The sequence below is a fragment of the Leucopleurus acutus genome, assembly GCF_964270905.1.
Source record: "Leucopleurus acutus genome assembly, chromosome: 2".
Taxonomy (NCBI): Eukaryota; Metazoa; Chordata; class Mammalia; order Artiodactyla; family Delphinidae; genus Leucopleurus; species Leucopleurus acutus.
This window is the reverse complement of record NC_139143.1, coordinates 87838928-87860257: the sequence shown is the minus strand read 5'-3', so window position 1 is coordinate 87860257 and position 21330 is coordinate 87838928. Positions and strand designations below refer to the sequence as shown.

Genomic DNA, 21330 nt, shown 5'->3' with positions numbered 1-21330 from the left:
TTTATCACATTCTGACTTCTTCATCCCCTTTGTATTCAATCTTGCTAGCCCTGATGAAAGACAGATAGCCAAATTTTAAATGAAGGATTTAATTAATTACTCCAGATCGAGAAAGAGAAATGTTTCTCATCCTGCTTAGTCACAAGAAAAAAGGGGATAAAGGAATTACTATACGAAATTAATGGTGCTGACATGCCACAATGGAACAGTGAGAAAGAAACTTCACTTAGGATTATGGTTAACCTGGGGATGGTGTTGAAAGAAGCCTCGCTAAACTCCTATCTATTCATGCCAGGTTTGCGGGCCAAAATTAGTTGCTTTAACTTACTGGCAGTGACCCAAGACAGGCAAAAGGATACAGGCAGAGCCTAAGAACCACCTCCTCCTACTTCTCTACCTAACACTGAAGTTTATAAAGCTTCCAACCTAAGAATAAAAATCAGCTGAAAAGAACATGAGAATTCTGTTGTTATATATTGATAAGAAGCTATTCATCAAGACTTCTTTTATGAAAAATTCCTCAGGGACACAACATATTTGTTAAAGGAGCTTTCAAGGACATAAGTGTTAATAAGAAGAATAGCTTAGTACTGTTAAAGGGTCCAGACCCCAAGTCCTAAACAAGGAAAGCCTCACAGGACATACATCTATCTATACATCTATAACTCGCAATGCAAGTATAAGGCACTATGTTTAACAACCTGTGACTTCTGTGCTGGCAGCACCGTTTATCAGAAGTTGTAGAATTTAACCTGTCTGTCTCAGTTTCACAGATGCATAAAATCTGCCTGGACTTGCTCATCTTCCATTAGGAAAAAGAAGGGAGATGTTTCAAGTTTTTAAGTTTAGTTTTCTCTACTAACAAGCATTTTAGTACACAATATCCTCTACCCCCACCTTCACTGCTCTCTTCTTATATTTCATCTGCATTAATTGCACTGAACTTTCAAGTGCAAGGCCACTTCTCAGAATTGCAGCATTAGCCAAGCCTGGCCCACGTACACTCATGTAGCTACAAGCAAGTTCAATACTCTAGTATTATGTAGTATTATGAGCTGCCCAGGCCTACCTATGTCTCTACTTTAAAATCAGGAACTATATATAGAGTTTTAATCATAATCCTGATCTGAAAATCTACCTTTTATACACTTTCTAATGTTCCACACTTCCTTTTCAGAAGGTCCTGTTTGAAATACCACTTTAAAATAGGTAATTTTGTCCCATTTTACTAATAAGCAAACTGAGACTCAGAGCAAAAGCAGATTTTCAAGAGCACATCTCAGGTCAAATACTTAAGAGTTACGTGATCTTGGGCAAATTACTTAACCTCTCTGAGTTTCCATACACTCATTGGTAAAACAAGGATATCAAGACTCTCTACCTTACATGAGGACTAAAATAATACCTGTAAAGAGCTTAACTGAGCACACAGCCTAGTATGTAATAAGTGATTAATAAATATTAGCTAGCATAATATTCTTCAGCTTGCCAAAGATCCAATTACTGACAGGATTTAGGGCTCAAATTCAAGTCTGTCTGGCATAGAAACCTGTCTTCTCCATGTCACCAAGCAGGGCTCTTCCAGATGCCTTAATCCACTCACCAGTGCCAGACTGAACCATACAGGAGCATGGCACCAAAAAAAAAAAAAATCAGCAGTGCTGATTTTATCTTTTTTAAAAATTTGGATATTTTTAATCATAATTTTTGCATTAATTTTGATTTTTGAACTATTGCCTTAAAGTATTATTTACCTCAACTGAAGGAACCTTGCTGGCAGAACCAGTTTCAGCAGAAAAAGAGAAAGTGGTTTAACAGTTGATATTCTTCCCAGTGCATTTCTTTGATCTGATACTGCCCCTGAACAGCACTCACCAACAAGGTGAGTGAAAGGGGAAAATGCTGAGTCAGTCATGACTTTTGAAAATGCCTTTCTAGGGCAGTATGGCCACAACACAAACATTGATAACGCATCCTCTACTATAAGCAAGGCTCTGGAAGATTCTGAGTATCTCTGTTCTCTCGCAACTATACAGAAACTTATCAAGAGGACAAAGAAGGCGATGGCTCCAGTTTTCTTGGATGGCTTTTGGAGGCCTGGACCACCAACACTACTCTCTAATCCTGGCAAGGAAAATTGTTAGCTGTTAAAGTTTAACGTTTCTTATACCTAATAGATAAATTTTAGGTAAAATGTGACACAGTTATATTTTATAACATTTTCTATTTATAATACTTTACTTTAAGGGCTTCCCTGGTGGCACACTGGTTGAGAGTCCGCCTGCCGATGCAGGGGACACGGGTTCGTGCCCCTGTCCGGGAGGATCCCACATGCCGCGGAGCGGCTGGGCCCGTGAGCCATGGCCGTTGGGCCTGCGCGTCCGGAGCCTGTGCTCCGCAGTGGGAGAGAGAGGCCACAACAGTGAGAGGCCCGCGTACCGCAAAAAAAAAAAAAAAAAAAAAAAAAATGTAGTTTCTAGTTAGATACTTTGGCAAAAAGTACAGATTCTCCCTTTAAGATTATAATTCTTACCACTAAAAGTAATGGCAGAGTAACTTAGATCAACTCACCCGTTCATAATAATTATAAACTCCAGACAAAATATTAAAGGTACCAGAGAGCAATCAAAGCGGGCAGAAATTAGAAGGGATATGAGCCTCGAAGGAAAAAACAAACTACGTATATGAAACATGCACTTATACACCTTTTTCCCTGAAGAGTATTCCCAAGTTCATGAAGCACAAGAGAAACAGAAAGCAAGCAGAGAATGCAAGTCTTACTGAGCTGAAGAGCCAAAGGTGTCTAGAATTGTCAAAGTAGCTGAAATTTGAGGAGGAGAAATCCTGGAAAAAACAGAACCACAGAGGAGGTAGCCCGAAAACATGTAATATAACTCCACAACAAGATGGTATTTAGGAACACAATGGAAAGCAAGAGCTGGAAGGCTGAAAAGCTGAGCATGGTTCCAGGGAGTCAGAGGTTTTACTTTAAATCCTACCAAATTAGAGGGGCTTGGGATACACCCCAGAATACAGTAAAAGCCTCACGCTTTTCACTGAACCCACTGAGGGGTCATACCTTGGGAGTAAGGATTATATCTAAAGCCCAAGTCTAGACCAAGACGCACCACCAGCCTAAGAGCAAAACAGACCCCCCCACAGCACAGCCCAAATAGCATCAAGGTGATCTTCCAGTAACATTCTTTAGTAGAAGATAAAGTTTAAAATGCATCACTCACAATGTCCAGAAAACAATAAAAACTACCATAAACATGAAGTAAAGGGAAACTGTACCCACAGTCGAGTTAAAGAGCTGTTTATGGAAACATGTTCAAAGACAACCCAGATGTTAAAGAACTGGCAAACAAGGACTTTAAATAACTACGATAAATGCGTCCTTAAAAATACACATTTTGTGAATTTTACAAATCATAACCTCACCCACCCCCAACATTCTAGTGAACTTGAGTTGCCCACGATTTTTAATCAAAGTGGGATTTGGAATGGTTTATATTTGAAAGCCTGAGAAAACAACTTGAAAGTGATTAATGACAGCCAAATTTAATTATATATTTACACCTACCAGTAGGACAAGCGAGAGAATGAAATGCCTTATCTCTCTGTAGTGAGAGGGCTTTATTAAGATATGACAACAACTATTTAGGAGCAATAATTGAGTTCTATGCAAGATTACACCGTTTCTCCTTGTCTGGCTCCCAATCTAATCACAGACTGATAGAGTACTTAGACTCTTAACAGTTAGAAAAAACAGTTGAGCTGTGTACAAAACTAACCTTTAAAAGTACTTATCCTCATCTGTCAATGTGATCTTATCAAGGATTTCTATAACTTCCATAAACAACCATTATAATTTAGCTGAATCAATAACATTATGCTCTTTAAAGAGACAGTCAGACACCTTGTACTTTAAAACATTTTCCATTAACTCCTACCCACCCACCCCAGTAAAAAAAAATTTGGCCTCAGCTTTCTTTTCCTAATCCCCTAAGCAATCTCACGGATAAAAAGACAATCATATGTCCTGCATATCTGATGTAATTTTTATAAACCTTCTAAGTGTTCTAATATTTATTACCATTTTGTGAAAACAGTATTTACTGAGCAAGCTGGAGTAACTTCTTTCCCCACGGAAGAAAAGCAAAGCTGGTGAAGATATACTGAAAGGTCTGCTAAATAAATGGTACTTTTACTTAAATTTTTCTTAACGTTCTGTGGAGGTTGGCTGGCATGGCACTGTAGGACGACTGATTTGGCTTCCCTGATGTTGTTCTTGCTTTTCCTGTGTCCACTTATGTAGACACTGATACTCCTGAAGATGCTAACATTACTTTTATTGAAGTAGAGAAACATTCTCTTTTTACAAGGTTTGTTGTTCACATCGGTCTCCCGAAAAGATGGCCTTGCCCATTTTATTCCCTTACTCTCCTTTTCTCTAGAAGCTTGTTTCCCTCACAACAGGGTTGGAAGACATCTGAGGGATGTCCAGGACTAAATCCAGAACTATATCCATAAGCAACCCACCCCATCAATAATTAACAAGTATCCAGGGACAGAATTCAGGCAGCTCCATTTTTGTCAATCACAAAGTGAGTTCCCTGTTTCCTAGCAATGCTTCTTCCAAAAACTAGGGTCAACTTTGTCTCTCTCACCTTGGTTGCAGAGTCTGAGACTAACAGCTCACAAATCTGTTTTCTCCCCGAAATGTCCCTTAGTGTCCATTCCTGGTAAGTGCTCAGAGATTGGTCTCCTCTACAGCCCTCGTTCCCCATGTCAGACCACAAATATGTAGGCCAACACTTAGAACGTATTTGAAATTCTCCCTGCATAAGTCACCAAGTTGAATTATCTCTAAATAGAACTAAATTGCCTCTCTGTGTAGTACTACCATCCTGAATGCTACATGAAGCCAACAAAATTCTCAGAGGAAAGGACAGTTTCTACTTATTTAAGACAAACAGATTTAAAGACATGTGAGTGATATCTACTGAGCACTTTTGGTTCAAGAAACATATCGTTGAGCGCTAGCTACATACCAGGCACTGTACTAGGCATTAACTGTGCAAAAGCACACAAGACCAGGACTTCACACTCTAGTGGAAGAAACCAACACATCAACAAATGATCATAGTATAATGGGTTAACTACCATGAGAGAGATAAATAATAGAATAAAGCAGGTAACTAAGACACCAGATGCCAAAGAGATTAACAAGATTTCAGTGGCCAATTCTAAGGTACCAAGTTCCTTTCCTTATTATCTCCAGCTGTGTTTCCATTCTTAGAGGAGACTACATCACATGTTTTTGGTTGGATTTTTTTTCCCAGCTAGAAAAACTAAGTGAACAGTCCATAATCAGTTACATAAAAAATTTCACTTCCAGTGTTATATTTATTCCAATCCAAACAACCTATTGTTAAGCTTTACTGTCATCACAGCTTAAAATATTTTCACTTTGGTGAAGAAAATTTTTTCTGACTTGGAAAATTCTTGTTCATAACATTAAAGAACTTAGATCCTGTTGTCAGAATAGACTTGATTGGAAAAATGTCATTATCATAGTTATGTTTTTCAGTTAAATATCCAGAAAAGAAACAAACCCATGTTGGATAAACTCACTTCAAATGCTTATCAAGGGCTTCCCTGGTGGCACAGTGGTTAAGAATCTGCCTGCCAATGCAGGGGACACAGGTTTGAGCCCTGTGTCCGGGAAGATCACACATTCCGCGGAGCAACTAAGCCCGTGCGCCACAACTACTGAGCCTGCGCTCTAGAGCCCGCGAGTCACAACTACTGAGCCTACATGCTACAACTACTGAAGCCCACGTGCTACAACTACTGAAGCCCACGTGCCTAGAGCCTGTGCTCCACAAGAGAAGCCCCCACACCGCAACGAAGAGTAGCCCCCGCTCGCCGCAACTAGAGAAAGCCTGTGCACAGCAACGAAGACCCAATGCAGCCCAAAATAAATCAATCAATTAATTAATTTTTTTAAAAATGCTTAGCAAGCAAATACTTCTACCAAAGCAAAGAACAAATATATCCCATAAAAGTGTTAAAGAAGATAAATGTTATATTGCCAAATCTTATTTTCCATTAAAAAAATAGAATGGAAACATGTTCCTATCAAAAATTTTCAATTGAGGTTGAAGAGGGAAAAAAATTATCCATAGGCAACCTAGAGAAGCAATTTATGAGATTACCTCACAGGTTTCCTCCAACAAAAAGTATGGCTACGCTAGAGGATGATCAGAGAGAAAGAAAAGAAATGCTCCTGAGGACTAGTCTAAACCCCCAGTCCTATCTACTCCTCATCCTTATTCTTTTAAACCTATATAATGACCAGCCCTTGCTCCCCACCCCATCCCTACAAGCATGTGTGCATCTTCTCTCACAGTCTCTCTCTCAGAATTGATCTTTTATATTAGATAAAAGTTTCACATGGCTTTACTTAGTATTTCACATAGTATTTACTTACAGTAGGCAGAATTAAAGTTAACACCTATTTGGTTTGACTTTAAAACAAGATCACAGCTAACACGTTGAGCAGCGATTCTGAGGCTTTGCCTTAAACTGAAAATGTAAAAGAATGTACTCACTATATTTAACTAGCTACTCACTGAAAGTCTTTTTCATGATAAAAAAGATAAGACAGTAAGTTCTTATTAACCATTTATCTGACATCCACATCCTCATCCCCCACAAAAACTACATCAGAAAAGTTAGAGAACCAGTAACATTTCACAGAGGTATTAAAAATAGAGCAGTATTACCAAATCTTGTCCAATTTCCTATTGAGGAAAAATCAAATACATAAAGAAGGAAAAAAACAGAGAAAAACTTACTTGCAGTACCCTGTACCATTGTGGTAGGTAACACATATTCCTTCATTTACACAGGGCTCATAGCCGTCCCGACATTGCAATGCTAAAAACAAAAACAAATACACATTAGAGATAAGTCACTAGTCATAACCCTCAGACATCAGAGAAACATCATCCAATCTGGGTCAACATTCATTCCCATATCCAACTTGATTTAGGTTTCCCTTTAGAGTTTTAATCATCTTTTTTATCTTTTGGCTCCTGCAATCATAGAAGTACAGAAGCTCATCCCAAGAGTCTCTTCCCATGATAACTGTTCTGTGGTCTGGAATGATATTCTTAATTCTCTGTGCCTCTATCTCTCTGGCTGTTACATCTCTATTTCCCAACGATACTAAGAAAATTAAAGCTATACTATCCATGATATGCCATGAGCATCTTGGGATTTGGATACTTCAGACGAGCAATGTAAGGATTCATCAATGAATATTTAGGAAGACCTGGGTAGATACTAGGTCACCATGATATTAATGAATTACTTAAGCCTCAGGTGAAGTTTCAAAACAGGCCACTTCAAGAAATAATCAGAAACATCAATAATATTCATTCAACAAACTGTATTTGAGAGCCTAGTGTGTACCAGACACTACATTAGGATCCAGAGGAAAAAGGGGAAATGGAATTCATAGAGAAATGAATAAAACAATCTCTAACTTTAAGGAGCTCACACAAAGATGGGGAGTAGACTATAAATAGAGATTGTAGAGGAGGGGGGATTAAAGCCAAAAAATGAGAAGTTAATTTTATATATATAAATAAAACAATAATTCTCAAATTCTTGAACCCTAGTCCCTTTAAGAAAAAGGTACTTCATCATCTTAATCTCTCCCAAAAGCAGACTACCCAGAAATAAACAGCAATAGTAGAAACTTTCATTGATTTCAACCAGAAGAGGAGGAAGGCCACCCAAAGCCTCGTTTGCTGGATAATTACAGTACCTTGATTGTTTAGCTTTTACAGTTGGAATTTTCATCACCAAAATGCTTATCAAGAATACTAATAACAAGTGGAAGGGCAAGACAGAAAGAAAACTTGTCAAACAATAAAAATCAAAATTGAAGTCCATGAACTTTTTCTGGAAGATTATTAAGATCTTCATCTCCTAGGATGGTTCGTGTATAAATACCTGAAAGCAAAACCAAGAAGTCTCCACTTTTGAGTTTCCTCTGTGAGTACCACTCTATGAATAAACTGCAATATCAGAGGCTCTAGGTCTGCCCTTCCGGGGCATTAAAACCAGCTTCTTCTCACAGCAGGGCCCAGGCACAAGCTGGATGTTAGAACAGCTCCTCCATTAACAATTACTGCATAAGAGCCTTCTATTTGCCCAGTACTGTTATCAAGTGATGAAACCCTTTGAGAATGTTTACAGAAATCTCAGCTCTTAAGATAATAATATTTTTAAAAACTAGTGATAACAATAGCAGCTAACACATAGCACTTACTAAATACCAGGTATTGTTCTAAGCCCTTTACACAGACTAATTCAGTCTTCCCAACAACCCTATGAAGTAGTTAATTTCATTAAACCCATCCTACAGAAAGGATAAGTGACCCTCCTATGGTCACAACAGTGAGTGAAAGAACCAGAATTTGAACCTAGGGAGTCTGGATCTCACGAGAGAGTCTGTGCTCTTAACTACAGTAATACACTACTTCCCACCATCTGACATTTTTCTTCTCAAGAGGGGCAAAATAGGTATTATTATACCCACATATTAGAAAGCGAAGGCCAAGGAGGTTAAGAGGCCTCCTCATGGGGCATTCCTCCATAGCACTAGCTGTGACACTGCTGGGCCTTACTGAGTCCAGCCCCGTCTCCATGACAGCTATTGGTATCACACAGCAGTCACTAGGCTGCAGCCTGCGCAGGCATATTCAGGAAGAGGGTCATCTTGTTGTCCATATCCCACTTCCCTGTAGGGCTCAAATGCTCCCTCTTCCCACACTGATAAGCCCAATGCAACAACTATAATTAAAACAGTTAATGTCAGGTTATTTCCTCCATACCAAAGTTCTCAAACTGATTTTTTTATTCTCTTTAGACACTTTTATTAGTTTCAATGAGAACTTCCTGACTTTTTTTCTATTTGCTTTTTTCTTTAAATAGGAAAGGAATGTCCCGCAGGCCCAGAGCACGCCACAGCTCTGGCCTCCCCCTGCAGGAATCCTGGGGCAGTGGAGGGAGTCAGGAGTCCTGAAACCCTGGATCTACCACAAACTAGCTGCACTACTGCAAGAAAAGCACAACCTCATGGGGGCTCAATTTCCCAACCTGTAAACCAAACTGGGGTAAACTAAATGCTGCTGAAGGATCCCCTGTGATCCAACAGTGACAACTCCCTCATTAAAAGTAGATGAATGGCATGCCTGGTACCTAGAGAAATCTATCCAGAAAGACAAAAGAAGCCAGCCACCCATGACTCAGAAAGCCATGGGTGCAAAAAAAAAAAAAAAAAAAAATCACAGTCTGTTCCTATTAAGCATTTCGGAAAATCATTACAGTGACAGGTGCAGAGAAATACAAACAACCTAAAGTCAATATGTGGCAATCAATCTAGAAAATAACTTCACAGCCTAGCCTTCGTGAACCAATCAAATTCAGGGACCAAAAAGGAGGTAGGCTCACAAGGCTAATAATTAATGCCGTTTGGCTAATCCGTAGGATCATGCTACCTTGAACCTTTAACATTTACTAAGCCACGGTTCTCAAACTTTAGTGTGTATCAGAATCATCTGGAGGGCTTGTTAAAACACAGATTGCTGGACTCCACCCCCCGCCGCCCCGGTTTCTGAGTGAGTCAGTCTAAAGGGGGCCTGGGAATGTGCATGCCTAACAAGTTCCCAGGTGATGCTGATGCTGTGACTCTGAGGAGCCACACTTGGACACAACTCCTGTACTAAGGCACGGTGGTCCACTTTAAGGAATCCCCTGAGACTATATAATCCACCAGAAGTCCTGGATGATGTAGACGACAATGTATTGCCTGGATGAATAACAGCAACGACAACCAAGTAAAATTTGAGACTCACAACTTTGCTCAGAGGCTATTTCTAAATGAATACTGTAATTATTTGTCATAAATATAGAAGTTAAAACTTTGATAACTAAAAACCATGACAGTGAGGCTGGGAAAGATCTCATTTCAAAATTCAATTTACTTTTTTCCCAACGTAAAACACTTCAATTTAACAATAAAATTAAAAGCAGCTTTATATTTGTAAAGTAAAAAGTTCCATCATATCAGTTAGACATTAAACTGATGTTTTAATAGACTCAGAGAAACCGGTCACTCACAAAAGGAGTGACTTTTTCCCGAATTTTCATCTAAGCTACAGAGGTTACTCAATAAATGCTGGCTGACGAATATCAGTCTCATATATGTACGTGCCCCCTGCCCCCAAAAAGGGCAAAAACAAAAAGAAGCAGTGGATTCCAATTTCATCACTCCATCACTTGGCAATGTGACACAATATCTAGAATATTTCCAATTTTCACACATTTTCTCTACTGCATATTTGGGGACTAGTCTTCCAATACTCAGAAATATACTTACAGATGGAATTCCCCAGAGGTCCAGGGGTTAGCACTCCACACTTTCACTGCCGAGGGCACGGGTTCAATCCCTGGTCGGGGAACTAAGATCCCACAGGCCTCAGGGAGCAGCCAAATTCATTTAAAAAAAAGTACTTACAGAGCATCTACTATGTGAGGTGCAGGCCCTGATGTCAGGGAAACCATGGTTAACATAATAAAGTCCCTGTCCTCATGAACCTTATTTCTACTAGGGAAAGACAGATAATGAATAAGTAAATTTATTTATTATCTCACAGCAGTATGTGATAGATTCTATTGGAAACAGAACCCAGTTATGGGATACAACGTAATCAGGAAGGCTGGAGGTGTAGGGACCTACTTTAGATAAAGTGACTAGGAAAGGCCTCTCTCAGGTGGTTTCCTTTGAGCTAAGACTTAAATGAACAAGAATCATGAAGATATAGGGAAACAGTGATCCCAAGCAGAGGAAACGGCAAGCGTAAAGGCCTGGAGAGGGAATGAGACTGGTATTCCATGTCTGTATGGCTAGAAATTATTAAACAACAGGGAGGGTAATAGGAAACAGCAAGGAAGGTAGGCAGGGGTTAGATTACGGCTTCTGCTCTAAGGGTGAGCATGAACTACTGGGCTGCTCTAAGCAAGGAAGGCAACACAACCAGACCTGTGTTTGAAAAAAGTCAAGACTGTTAAACGTTCCAGTGTGTGGAGGCTTTTCTTCCTTTCTTATATAAGCTTATGAAAGTCACCCCATTTTAGACTAGGCCAAAGCCACTGATTTTCTCAGCTCCCTCGCAAATGGTAAGCACTTTATTCTAATCCCATCTAACCTCCCAGAATGACAATGTTACAAGGGTCAGTCCACCACTCGCTAATCTGCAGTGGCTTTCAGTTCTTACTCAGTTTTCAGAACTTATTCTCAGCTTGGCTTCAGAAGAACCAGTTGACAGGTGGATGCAGTACCTTCGGTAGGTACAGAGCCAAGCTTGGCACTTTTTCTTCCAGGGACGAGTCATTCCTTCCTTCTTCCAGTCGAAGCCCTCACCCTGGCCTTCAAGATCGCAGCCTACATTATGCACCCAGCATTTCACCTCGAACCGCGTTGAATGCAGCCTCTTGCTTGAACAGACCACTGTGAACTCAGTTCCTTGCCTCCACTAGTATCTCAGCTTCCTCTGATTGCCACTTCCCCTTTACTATCTAAATTCTGCTCCTTCCTCCCAGGCCCAGCTCACCTTCTGCCTGGCCCACAAAGCTTCCCCTGGACGGTTCTGTCCTCACAGGCCAACCCCTACCCTTGGAACACTCATAACTCACAATTTAGCATTTAATTCTCTACTGTCTCCTAACTCTCTCTGCTTTTACACTTTTAAGTTCCTAGATGACAGAAACCATTTCTTCTCTTCTGTATATGTGAGGCAATATAGTTTAGTGATTGAAAGCATAAATGCTGAAATCAGGATCTCAGTTGGAATTCCAGCCCCACCGTTTACTGTCTATCTCTGTATCCTCTTTGTACTTTCATTTCTTCATGTACAAAATAATCTCTCTCAGAGCCCTGGCAAGAATGAACCAAATTAACACATCTAAAGAGCCTAGAACAATGCCTGACACATAGTAAGAGCTCAAAAAAGGACTGCTCACATAGTAGGTACTTAAATTCTTTGTAATTGATTCCATGATAAATGGTGGCTTTAGAGGAACTTGTTATATCAATCAAACCCCAGTTTAACAAACTGAGAAATCTGGAAAAATAGAAGAGCCCTAAGCAATTTAGGACATATCAATAAATGGAATAAATTCTTCCCAGTTGCCACCAATAAAGGTCTAGTAAAAGATATCCTGAACTACTACAAAAAAAGTCACTCACTGCTCAAAAAAAAAAAAGGTATAGCACTGCAAGCATAGGGAGAAGTGATTCATAAAAGGTAAAGTAACACTATATATGAGCAAAAATGTCATTCAGTTTTAACATGGTGCTTTTGCTACTTGTTGAACGACTACTCTGAGCATGGCCCTCTACCTAGCACTGCATGAAAAGCAAACAGGGACAAAACAAACGATTCCTATTCTCATGGTGCACACGATCTAGGGAAGTTAGGAACAGGGACAGACAGAAAATGACCAACCCAAATGACTCTAAGATAAATAGGAGTAAAATAAAAATTGTTTTTACTGTATACCTTTAGCAGACCCTCTCAATATCAATTTCAGAATCACTCCAGAAAGAACCTTTAAGAAATACAACACAAACCTTTGTTGTTGAGCAGTGAGTATAACTCAGTCCAGGCAAGGTTCTAGTAAAGTTTATCAGCCTCATTTGTATATAAATACTGCAAACAACAGAATAAACTGTCATTGATTTTTACCAGTTCCAGTGCCTAAGGAATTTGCCCATTTAGGGACAGGCCCAAGATCTCCAGACTTAATGGAATTGTCCTTAAAACTTCCTCTAGGCATTTACCTAGGTTTTCCAGGGCTTTTCAGTATCATGCCAGCTACATATCACTGGTTTAAAAGCCTCCCTTTGTTTTAGGAATCTCTAACATGAGTAATTAAGTCTGCACCCCAGCCGGTGTAATCTGAGCAGCCTTCAAACGTGTTTCACTTGTTGCATTAACATGTAATCGTTTTAAATTGGCATTACTTGTTGCTTTGCAGCCTCTTCAAATAAGCCTCTGTTGTCTATCTCACATGATTTTTTTCATATCCTGCTCCCTCTGTCTGCAGGATGGCATCTGTTTGCGCTTTTACGTCCCCTGATGACTCAAAAGACATTTTAATGCCTTGAATGGCTGGGGTTCCTAAAATATGTGAAGAGGAGGCATAGAGGGCCCCTTTAATCTTCTTTTCAACGTTTATGCAAATTTCAAGTAGCAGCATTTGAGAAAGATGAAGTCTGAGTTTATGCCCTAGGACCTTGGCTGTGGCCGGCTGCTATTGCTTCAGGCACATGGTGCTGGAAGAGGCTCAGTAAAATGAACAAAGCAAAGTTTTCTAAAATGACTGCTTGCATTATTACCAAAAATAGGAGAATTGAGGGCAGACAGGGAGACATCAGGGATTTGCAATAAGTCTCGCAGCACCCTGCAATTTCAAACAACAAAGCTTTCGCTAAATTTTTTATTCCATTTTTTGGGATTAAGCCATGGAAAAAAAAAAAATCCAAACAAACAGAAGAAGTGCAGAAGCTTCAAATCCCAAGTAGTACATTTAAAGAAAAACAAAATGGAGAAACATCTGTCTTCCTCCTCGAAATCTGCCTTGATTAAAAGGCACATAAATGAAACAAGGGAGATATTAATTTTATTTTCCTGATAGCGTTCCGAGGATTTCTATGCCCCTTAAAGGTACCATCTAATAGAACATTTGTTTTCTACTTAAGAGATGATAATACCAGATCCACAGAAATTAAGGCTTAAGCTATAAGAGTCATAGCAAAATATTACTACTTTTCAAAAGCAGGAATGCCTTAATTTAAGAAAATATAACCAACAAAAAACTGAATTTACAAATAACATAAGGGTATTTTTTTAATTATTAATAGCATTTTTAGTTTTATAAAGATATTCATCCCAGTGTGTTGGTGAATCCATAGTAATCTTTCATTTTAAAAATTCCAATTTTTGTCCTATTTTATAATGTTGGATTTTTTGCAAAAAACAAAATTTGGCACATTTGCTGTACTATGTTAACATATATTATGCACTGTGTTTTTTTCTTTTTCTTTTATTTTGCTGTATTTTTAAAGACTGCAGAAAAAATTTACTTATGAGTTAAATTTTAATTTCTTAGTTTGGGGATGAAAATGGACTTCCTCTTCCATATGAAATGCAAGATATGAAAAATACACATATACTTATAAATCACGTGACCAATTTGTTAATAATCATCTCTACACACACATTCTTCCACCTGGAAAATACTTCCCCTCCCTTTCTTCCTTCTCCATCTTGCTAACTCCTACTTATATTTCAATTCACGAATAAAGCATTACCTTCCTTAAGAAGCCCTCAGAGACCCTCCAGTCTGATTTACATGTCCCTTCTTGTACTCCCCTTACATCTTGGGCAGATGCATTATAAATACAGGCTCACCAATTTCTCTCTACCTCTGAGCAAATTCCCTAAAGGCAGTGACCATGATTGGCTCATCTTTATATAACCAGGACCTAGAACAGTGCCTAGAACGCAACAGGTATACTCAATATTCATAAAATATTCAATGAACTAGCTATCTCTAATTTTGACAAAACTCTTTAACAAACTCAACAATCGGTTTATGTGTTTAAAATATTCCAAGGCTCCAATTTTAATAAGCATGGGGATACCCAAATGTGACTGCGCCTAATAATTCTGATTTCATACTATGTAAGGAGTAGAAAAGTAAAATATGGAGGAAAAACTGGTGCAAATTTCCTGGCCTTTAACAGGGATGAAAAGTTGAGAAAGTGGAACCATACTTTTTAATCTTCACAAACCTAAAACATCTTTGGAAGTTCCTATCTTAAAATTTGCATGAATAAAGAAACACCCTCCCCCGTGAATCTTTAGCCATGTGTATTATGGTAAGAATTGATTTAAATGGTTTGAACGGAAGCCAAATAATTTACTTCTAAACGGCAAATGCAGAAACCAGGCATAAAAATTCCAAGTGAATGCTAAGCTAAGATAGTATGCTTTTTTTTTTTAAACATCTTTATTGGAGTATAATTGCTTTACAATGGTGTGTTAGTTTCTGCTTTATAACAAAGTGAATCAGCTATACACATACATATATCCCCATATCTCTTCCCTCTTGCGTCTCCCTCCCTCCCACCCTCCCTATCCCACCCCTCTAGGTGGTCACAAAGCACAGAGCTGATCTCCCTGTGCTATGCGGCTGCTTCCCACTAGCTATCTATTTTACGTTTGGTAGTGTATATATGTCCATGCCACTCTCTCACTTTGTCCCAGCTTACACTTCCCCCTCCCCGTGTCCTCAAGTCCATTCTCTACGCCTGCATCTTTATTCCCATCCTGCCCCTAGGTTCTTCATGACCTTTTTTTTCTTATTTTTTTTAGATTGCATATATATGTGTTAGCATACAGTATTTGTTTTTCTCTTTCTGACTTTACTTCACTCTGTATGACAGACTCAAGGTCCAACCACCTCACTACACATAACGCAATTTTGTTTCTTTTTATGGCTGAGTAATATTCCATTATATATATGTGCCACATCTTCTTTATCCATTCATCTGTTGATGGACACTTAGGTTGGTTCCATGTCCTGGCTATTGTAAATAGAGCCTCAATGAACATTGTGGTACATGACTCTTTTTCAATTATGGTTTTCTCTGGGTATATGCTCAGTAGTGGGATTGCTGGGTCATATGGTAGTTCTATTTTTAGTTTTTTAAGGAACCTCCATACTGTTCTCCATAGTGGCTGTAACAATTTACATTCCCATCAACAGTGCAACAGGGTTCCCTTTTCTCCACACCCTCTCCAGCATTTATTGTTTGTAGATTTTTTGATGATGGTTATTCTGACTGGTGTGAGGTGATACTTCATTGAAGTTTTGATTTGTGTTTCTCTAATGATTAATGATGTTGAGCATTCTTTGTGTTTGTTGGCAATCTGTATATCTTCTTTGGAGAAATGTCTATTTAGGTCTTCTGCCCATTTTTGGATTGGGTTATTTGTTTTATTGATATTGAGCTGCATGAATTGCTTGTAAATTTTGGAGATTAATCTTTTGTCAATCGCTTCATTTGCAAAATTTTCTCCCATTCTGAGGGTTGTCTTTTTGTCTTGTTTATGGTTTCCTTTGCTGTGCAAAAGCTTTGAAGTTTCATTAGTCCCATTTGTTCATTTTTGTTTTTATTTCCATTTCTCTAGGAGGTAGGTCAAAAAGGATCTTGCTGTGATTTATGTCAGAGTGTTCTGCCTATGTTTTCTTCTAAGAGTTTGATAGTGACTGGCCTAACATTTAGGTCTTTAATCCATTTTGAGTTTATTTTTGTGTATGGTGTTAGGGAGTGTTCTCATTTCATTCTTTTACATGTAGCTGTCCAGTTTTCCCAGCACCACTTATTGAAGAGGCTGTCTTTTCTCCACTGTATATTCTTGCCTCTTTCATCAAAAATAAGGTGACCATATGTGCATGGGTTTATCTCTGGGCTTTCTATCCTGTTCCATTGATCTATATTTCTGTTTTTTGTGCCAGTACCATACTGTCTTGATTACTGTAGCTTTGTAGTATAGTCTGAAGTCAGTGAGCCTGATTCCTCCAGCTCTGTTTTTCTTTCTCAAGATTGCTTTGGCTATTCAGGGTCTTTGTTTCCATACAAATTGTGAAATTCTTTGGTTCTAGTTCTGGGAAAAATGCCATTGGTAGTTTGATAGGGATTGCACTGAATCTGTAGATTGCTTTGGATAGTATAGTCATTTTCACAATGTTGATTCTTCCAATCCAAGAACATGGTATATCTCTCCATCTGTTTGTATCATCTTTAATTTCTTTCATCAGTGTCTTAGAGTGATAGTATGCTTTTATTCTACAGTACCATTTTCCCCATGGGTAGATACACTGACACACATCCACAAAACAATAAGCACCAATATGGTCCAAAATAGCTCCAATGTATTTCTTCACTGTAAGTATCTAACCCTTTGTAAAATGACACTGACCAAAATAGTTACAAGGTTTTCATGTCCAAAAGGGTCAGGATCTTAGTGTAATAAAACCCAACAGAGGGTAAGAAGTTATATCATATTTGGAGTTAAATTATTCTCCACACAAAGGACTATATATTTCTGTACTACTTAGTGGTCATAAAAGGCCAGTCTGAAGTATTATTCCATTGTCTTATATCTTCTATTATCTGTTCTGTTCTATGCTCTCTATCTGTTCTATTATCAGAGACAAACTCTGCCTGTCACCAATTTCCTGTGCTTTTAGTAAACACTCCCTTTGTAAAATTTTTAAAAGACTATATTGTTAAGCACAGCTCCATTTTTCAAAAAACATTTAATTTCAAATACATGCTTTTAAGTACCCTTGCCGGAAAAGAATTTTATAAATATATATAATTTTCTTGACACCCACCCAAAAGAAACAAAGTGTTCTTTTAGCTTAAATTGTTCAGAATGCTTTTTAAATGGAGTAGACAATTTCTACTGTTTGTTAACTTAGAGGTAGACCCTAAAAAGAAAGAATAAGGGACAAAATTATGTCGAAAGTGAAAATGGAAAAATCTAAATTGTTATATGTTATATAAAATCATGGAAACTTCCCAAAACCAAATGGGGAAAACCCAGGGAACAACTTCAGATTTCCCCATAGGCATCCTTCCCTACAGGAAGCATTTTTTTAAATCGTTGGCTGGTAACAGTAAATGTTACTCCCAAGAATCAAGTCACTGGAACACCATAATCAGTGTATTACGCTAATGGATGATAGGTCTGAATCTTTTTTTTTTTTTTTTTTTTGCAGTACGCGGGCCTCTCACTGTTGTGGCCTCTCCCGCTGCAGAGCACAGGCTCTGGACGCGCAGGCTCAGCGGCCATGGCTCACGGGCCCAGCCGCTCCGAGGCATGTGGGATCTTCCCGGACCGGGGCACGAACCCGTGTCCCCTGCATCGGCAGGCAGACCCGCAACCACTGCGCCACCAGGGAAGCCCGGTCTGAATATTTATACAAAGTCGCACTAAATGTTCTGAAGTCAGGGCTTGCACAGGCTAAGTTCCTAACATTTGGTTCATTTCTATATTATTATCTGGGTCACTGAGGTTCTATATATTCAGCCAAAAGTAAACCCTATTCACCTGTGGACAATATTCAATTCAAACTTCCTTCACACATCACTGAGAACTGTCTAAACCCAAGAGCTCAAAAGGTTCTAAACTGTAGGCTCATACCCAGAATATCCCAGATAAGCAGAGAAACCAGCACTGTGAGGAAAATACCTAAATCTGGAGATGGTAAATGCATATCGTTCCCATTTGCAGAGAACATGCCTGGGGCAACAACCTTGGAACAGGAGAAGGTAACAGAAGGAAAATAATCTTTATTAAATATCAAGGGTAAAAGAAAACATGAAATACAGCCCCAAACTTCCATTTTTATGTAGTTTTGTTTTCAATCCCTCCCTTCTTTTGTTTCTTCAAACACAAATCTATGCCAACTCATGCAAACAAAACTTTGGCCCCATGGTCAACAGAAAAGAATAATAATAATGCATGTTTAAAAATATTTGATGAAGAGCTGATGATTTCAATGTTCAATCAGTCCCTCTGAAAAACCCTAGTCCTCTAACTCCATAAAACTTTCAACTACTCACATTCTTTCTTTACTGTGCATGTAAGCAAGAATTTATCTCTAAGACTACTTAGCCTTCTGTGGAGTTAACACCAGTCATTTGAATAACAACGGTCCAGCACACTAACGGTCACAATTTGGCCTGCAAATGCTCATGTCCATTCTTGCTCATCTAACTGTTGCTGGATGAGCCAAGAAAGACAGCAAACAGAAAATCTTGTACACAGGCTTATCTCATTTTACAGCATTTTGCTTTATTGCATTTTTACAAATTAAAGGTTTGTGGTAACCATGCATGGAACCAATCTGTCATGCCATTTTTCTAATGGCTATTCCTCACTTCATGTCTCTGTGTCACATTTTGGTAATTGTCACAAAATTTCAAATTTTTTCATTATCATTGTATTTGTTATGATAAGCTGTGATCAGTGATTGTTGATGTTTCTACTTTAATTGTTTTGGGGTGCCATGAACTGTGTCCGTGTAAGACAGTGAACTTAATAAATGTGTGTGTTCTGACCACTTCCCCAACCAGCTATTCTCCTATCTTTCTCCCTCTCCTCAGGCTTCTATAGTCCCTGAGACACAACAAAAGTGAAATTAGGTCAGTTAATGACTCTGCAATGACCTCTAAGTGTTCAAGTGAAAGGAAGAGTCACACGTCTCTCACTTTATATCAAAAGCTAAAAATGATTAAGCTTAGTGAGGAAGGCATGTTGAAAGCCAAGATAGGCTGAAAGCTGGGCCTCCTGCACCAAACACTTAGCCAAGTTGTGAATGCAAAAGAAAAGTTCTTGAAGGAAATTAAAAGTGCTTCTCCAGTGAACACACAAATAATAAGAAAGTGTAACAGCCTTATTGCTGATATGGAGAAAGTTTTAGTGGTCTGGATAGAAGAACAAACCAGCCACAATATTCCCTTAAGTCAAACCTAATCCAGAGCAAGGCTCCAACTCTCTGCATTTCTATGAAGGCTGAGAGAAGTGATGAAGCTGCAGAAAAGTTTGAAGCTAGCAGAGGCTGGTTTAAGGAAAGGTTTAAGGAAAGAAGTCATCTCCTTAACATAAAAGCAGAAGGTGAAACAGCAAGTGCTGAGCAGAAGTTGCAGCAACTTATCCAGAAGACTTAGCTAAGATAATTAATGAAGGTGCTACACTAAACAACAGGTTTTCAGTATAGATGAAACATCCCTGTATTGGAAGAAGATGCCATCTAGGACTTTCATAGCTAGAGAGAACTCAACGCCTGGCTTCAGAGCTTCAAAAAACAGGCTCTTTTGTTAGGGGTTAATATAGCTGGTAACTTTAAGTTGAAACCAATGCTTATTTACTGAATACTACTCCAAAAATCCTAGAGCCCTTAAGAATTATGCTAAATCTACTCTGCCTGTGCTCCATAAATGGACCGACACAGCCTAGGTAAGAGTACACCCATTTACAACATGGCTTACTGAATGTTGTAAGCCCACCGTTGAGACCTACTACTCAGAAAAATAGAGTCCTTTCAAAATATTACTGCTCAATAACAGTGCACCTAGTTACCCAAGAGCTCTGATGGACATGTGCTATGAGATTAATGTTGTTTTCATTGCTACTAACACAACATCCTTTCTGCAGCCCATGGATCAATAAGTAACTTTGACTTTCAAGTCTTATTATTTAAAAAATACATTTTGTAAGGCTATAGCTGCCATAGATAGAGATTTCTCTGATGGATCTGGGCAAGGAAATTGAAAACCTCCTAGAAAGGATTCACCATTCTAAATATTATTGAGCTCATTTGTGATTCGTGGTAAGAGGTCAAAGTATCAGCATTAAAAGGAGCTTGGAAGAAGTTGATTCAAACCCTCTTGGATGACTTTGAGGGGTTCAAGACTTCAGTGGAAGTCCTGCACTCCAGGAGGCTAGCACCAGCCCCAAGGCCCCCTCAAGCCAAACAGTCAATTCCATGGTAAGCCTACCCTTCCCTCCAGCTGGCCCACAGCTACTGCATGAGACATGGCCTTGCAGTCAACCAGGCCAGGGACCAGCCCCACTTATCAGCATGCACACAGGAGTTATCCCTGCCACAACAGTAGGGTGCACAGAGCCCACATAGGAGATACCCCCAGAACATATAGCTCTGGTAATCAGAGTGGAGCATGTTGCTGGGCCTTATCACACATCCCCTACATAAGGCTACTTCTCCAATAACGGGAAACATAACTGACTTACCTAACACATAGAAATAAACATGGAGAATTGGGCAAAATGAGGAGATGGAGGATATGTTCCAAAGGATGGAACAAGACAAAATCTCAGTAAAAGAACTAAACAAAGTGGAGATAAGCAATCTGCCCAATAAAGAGTTCAAGGTAATGATCATAAAGATGCTCAACAAGCTCAGGAGAAGAATGGATGAACACAGCGAGAATTTTACCAAAGAGTTACAAAATATAAAGAAGAACCAAACAGAGCTGAAGAATACAATAACTGAAATAAAAAAATACAATAGAAGGAATCAACAGTGGATTAGATGATACAGAAGAACAGATCAACAATCTGAAAGACAGAGTAGTGGAAATCACTG

At 38.9% G+C, this 21330-nt stretch overlaps 1 protein-coding gene across 1 annotated transcript in view; it reads right to left on the bottom strand.

The window, feature by feature from the left end:
- Positions 1 to 21330, bottom strand: part of NOTCH2 (notch receptor 2) — a 177544-nt gene that overhangs the window by 115860 nt on the left and 40354 nt on the right. Inside the window, exon 2 of the mRNA XM_082834020.1 lies at positions 6864 to 6945. Coding sequence (XP_082690146.1) covers positions 6864 to 6945 — 82 coding nt within the window. The remainder of the gene's footprint in view (positions 1 to 6863; positions 6946 to 21330) is intronic.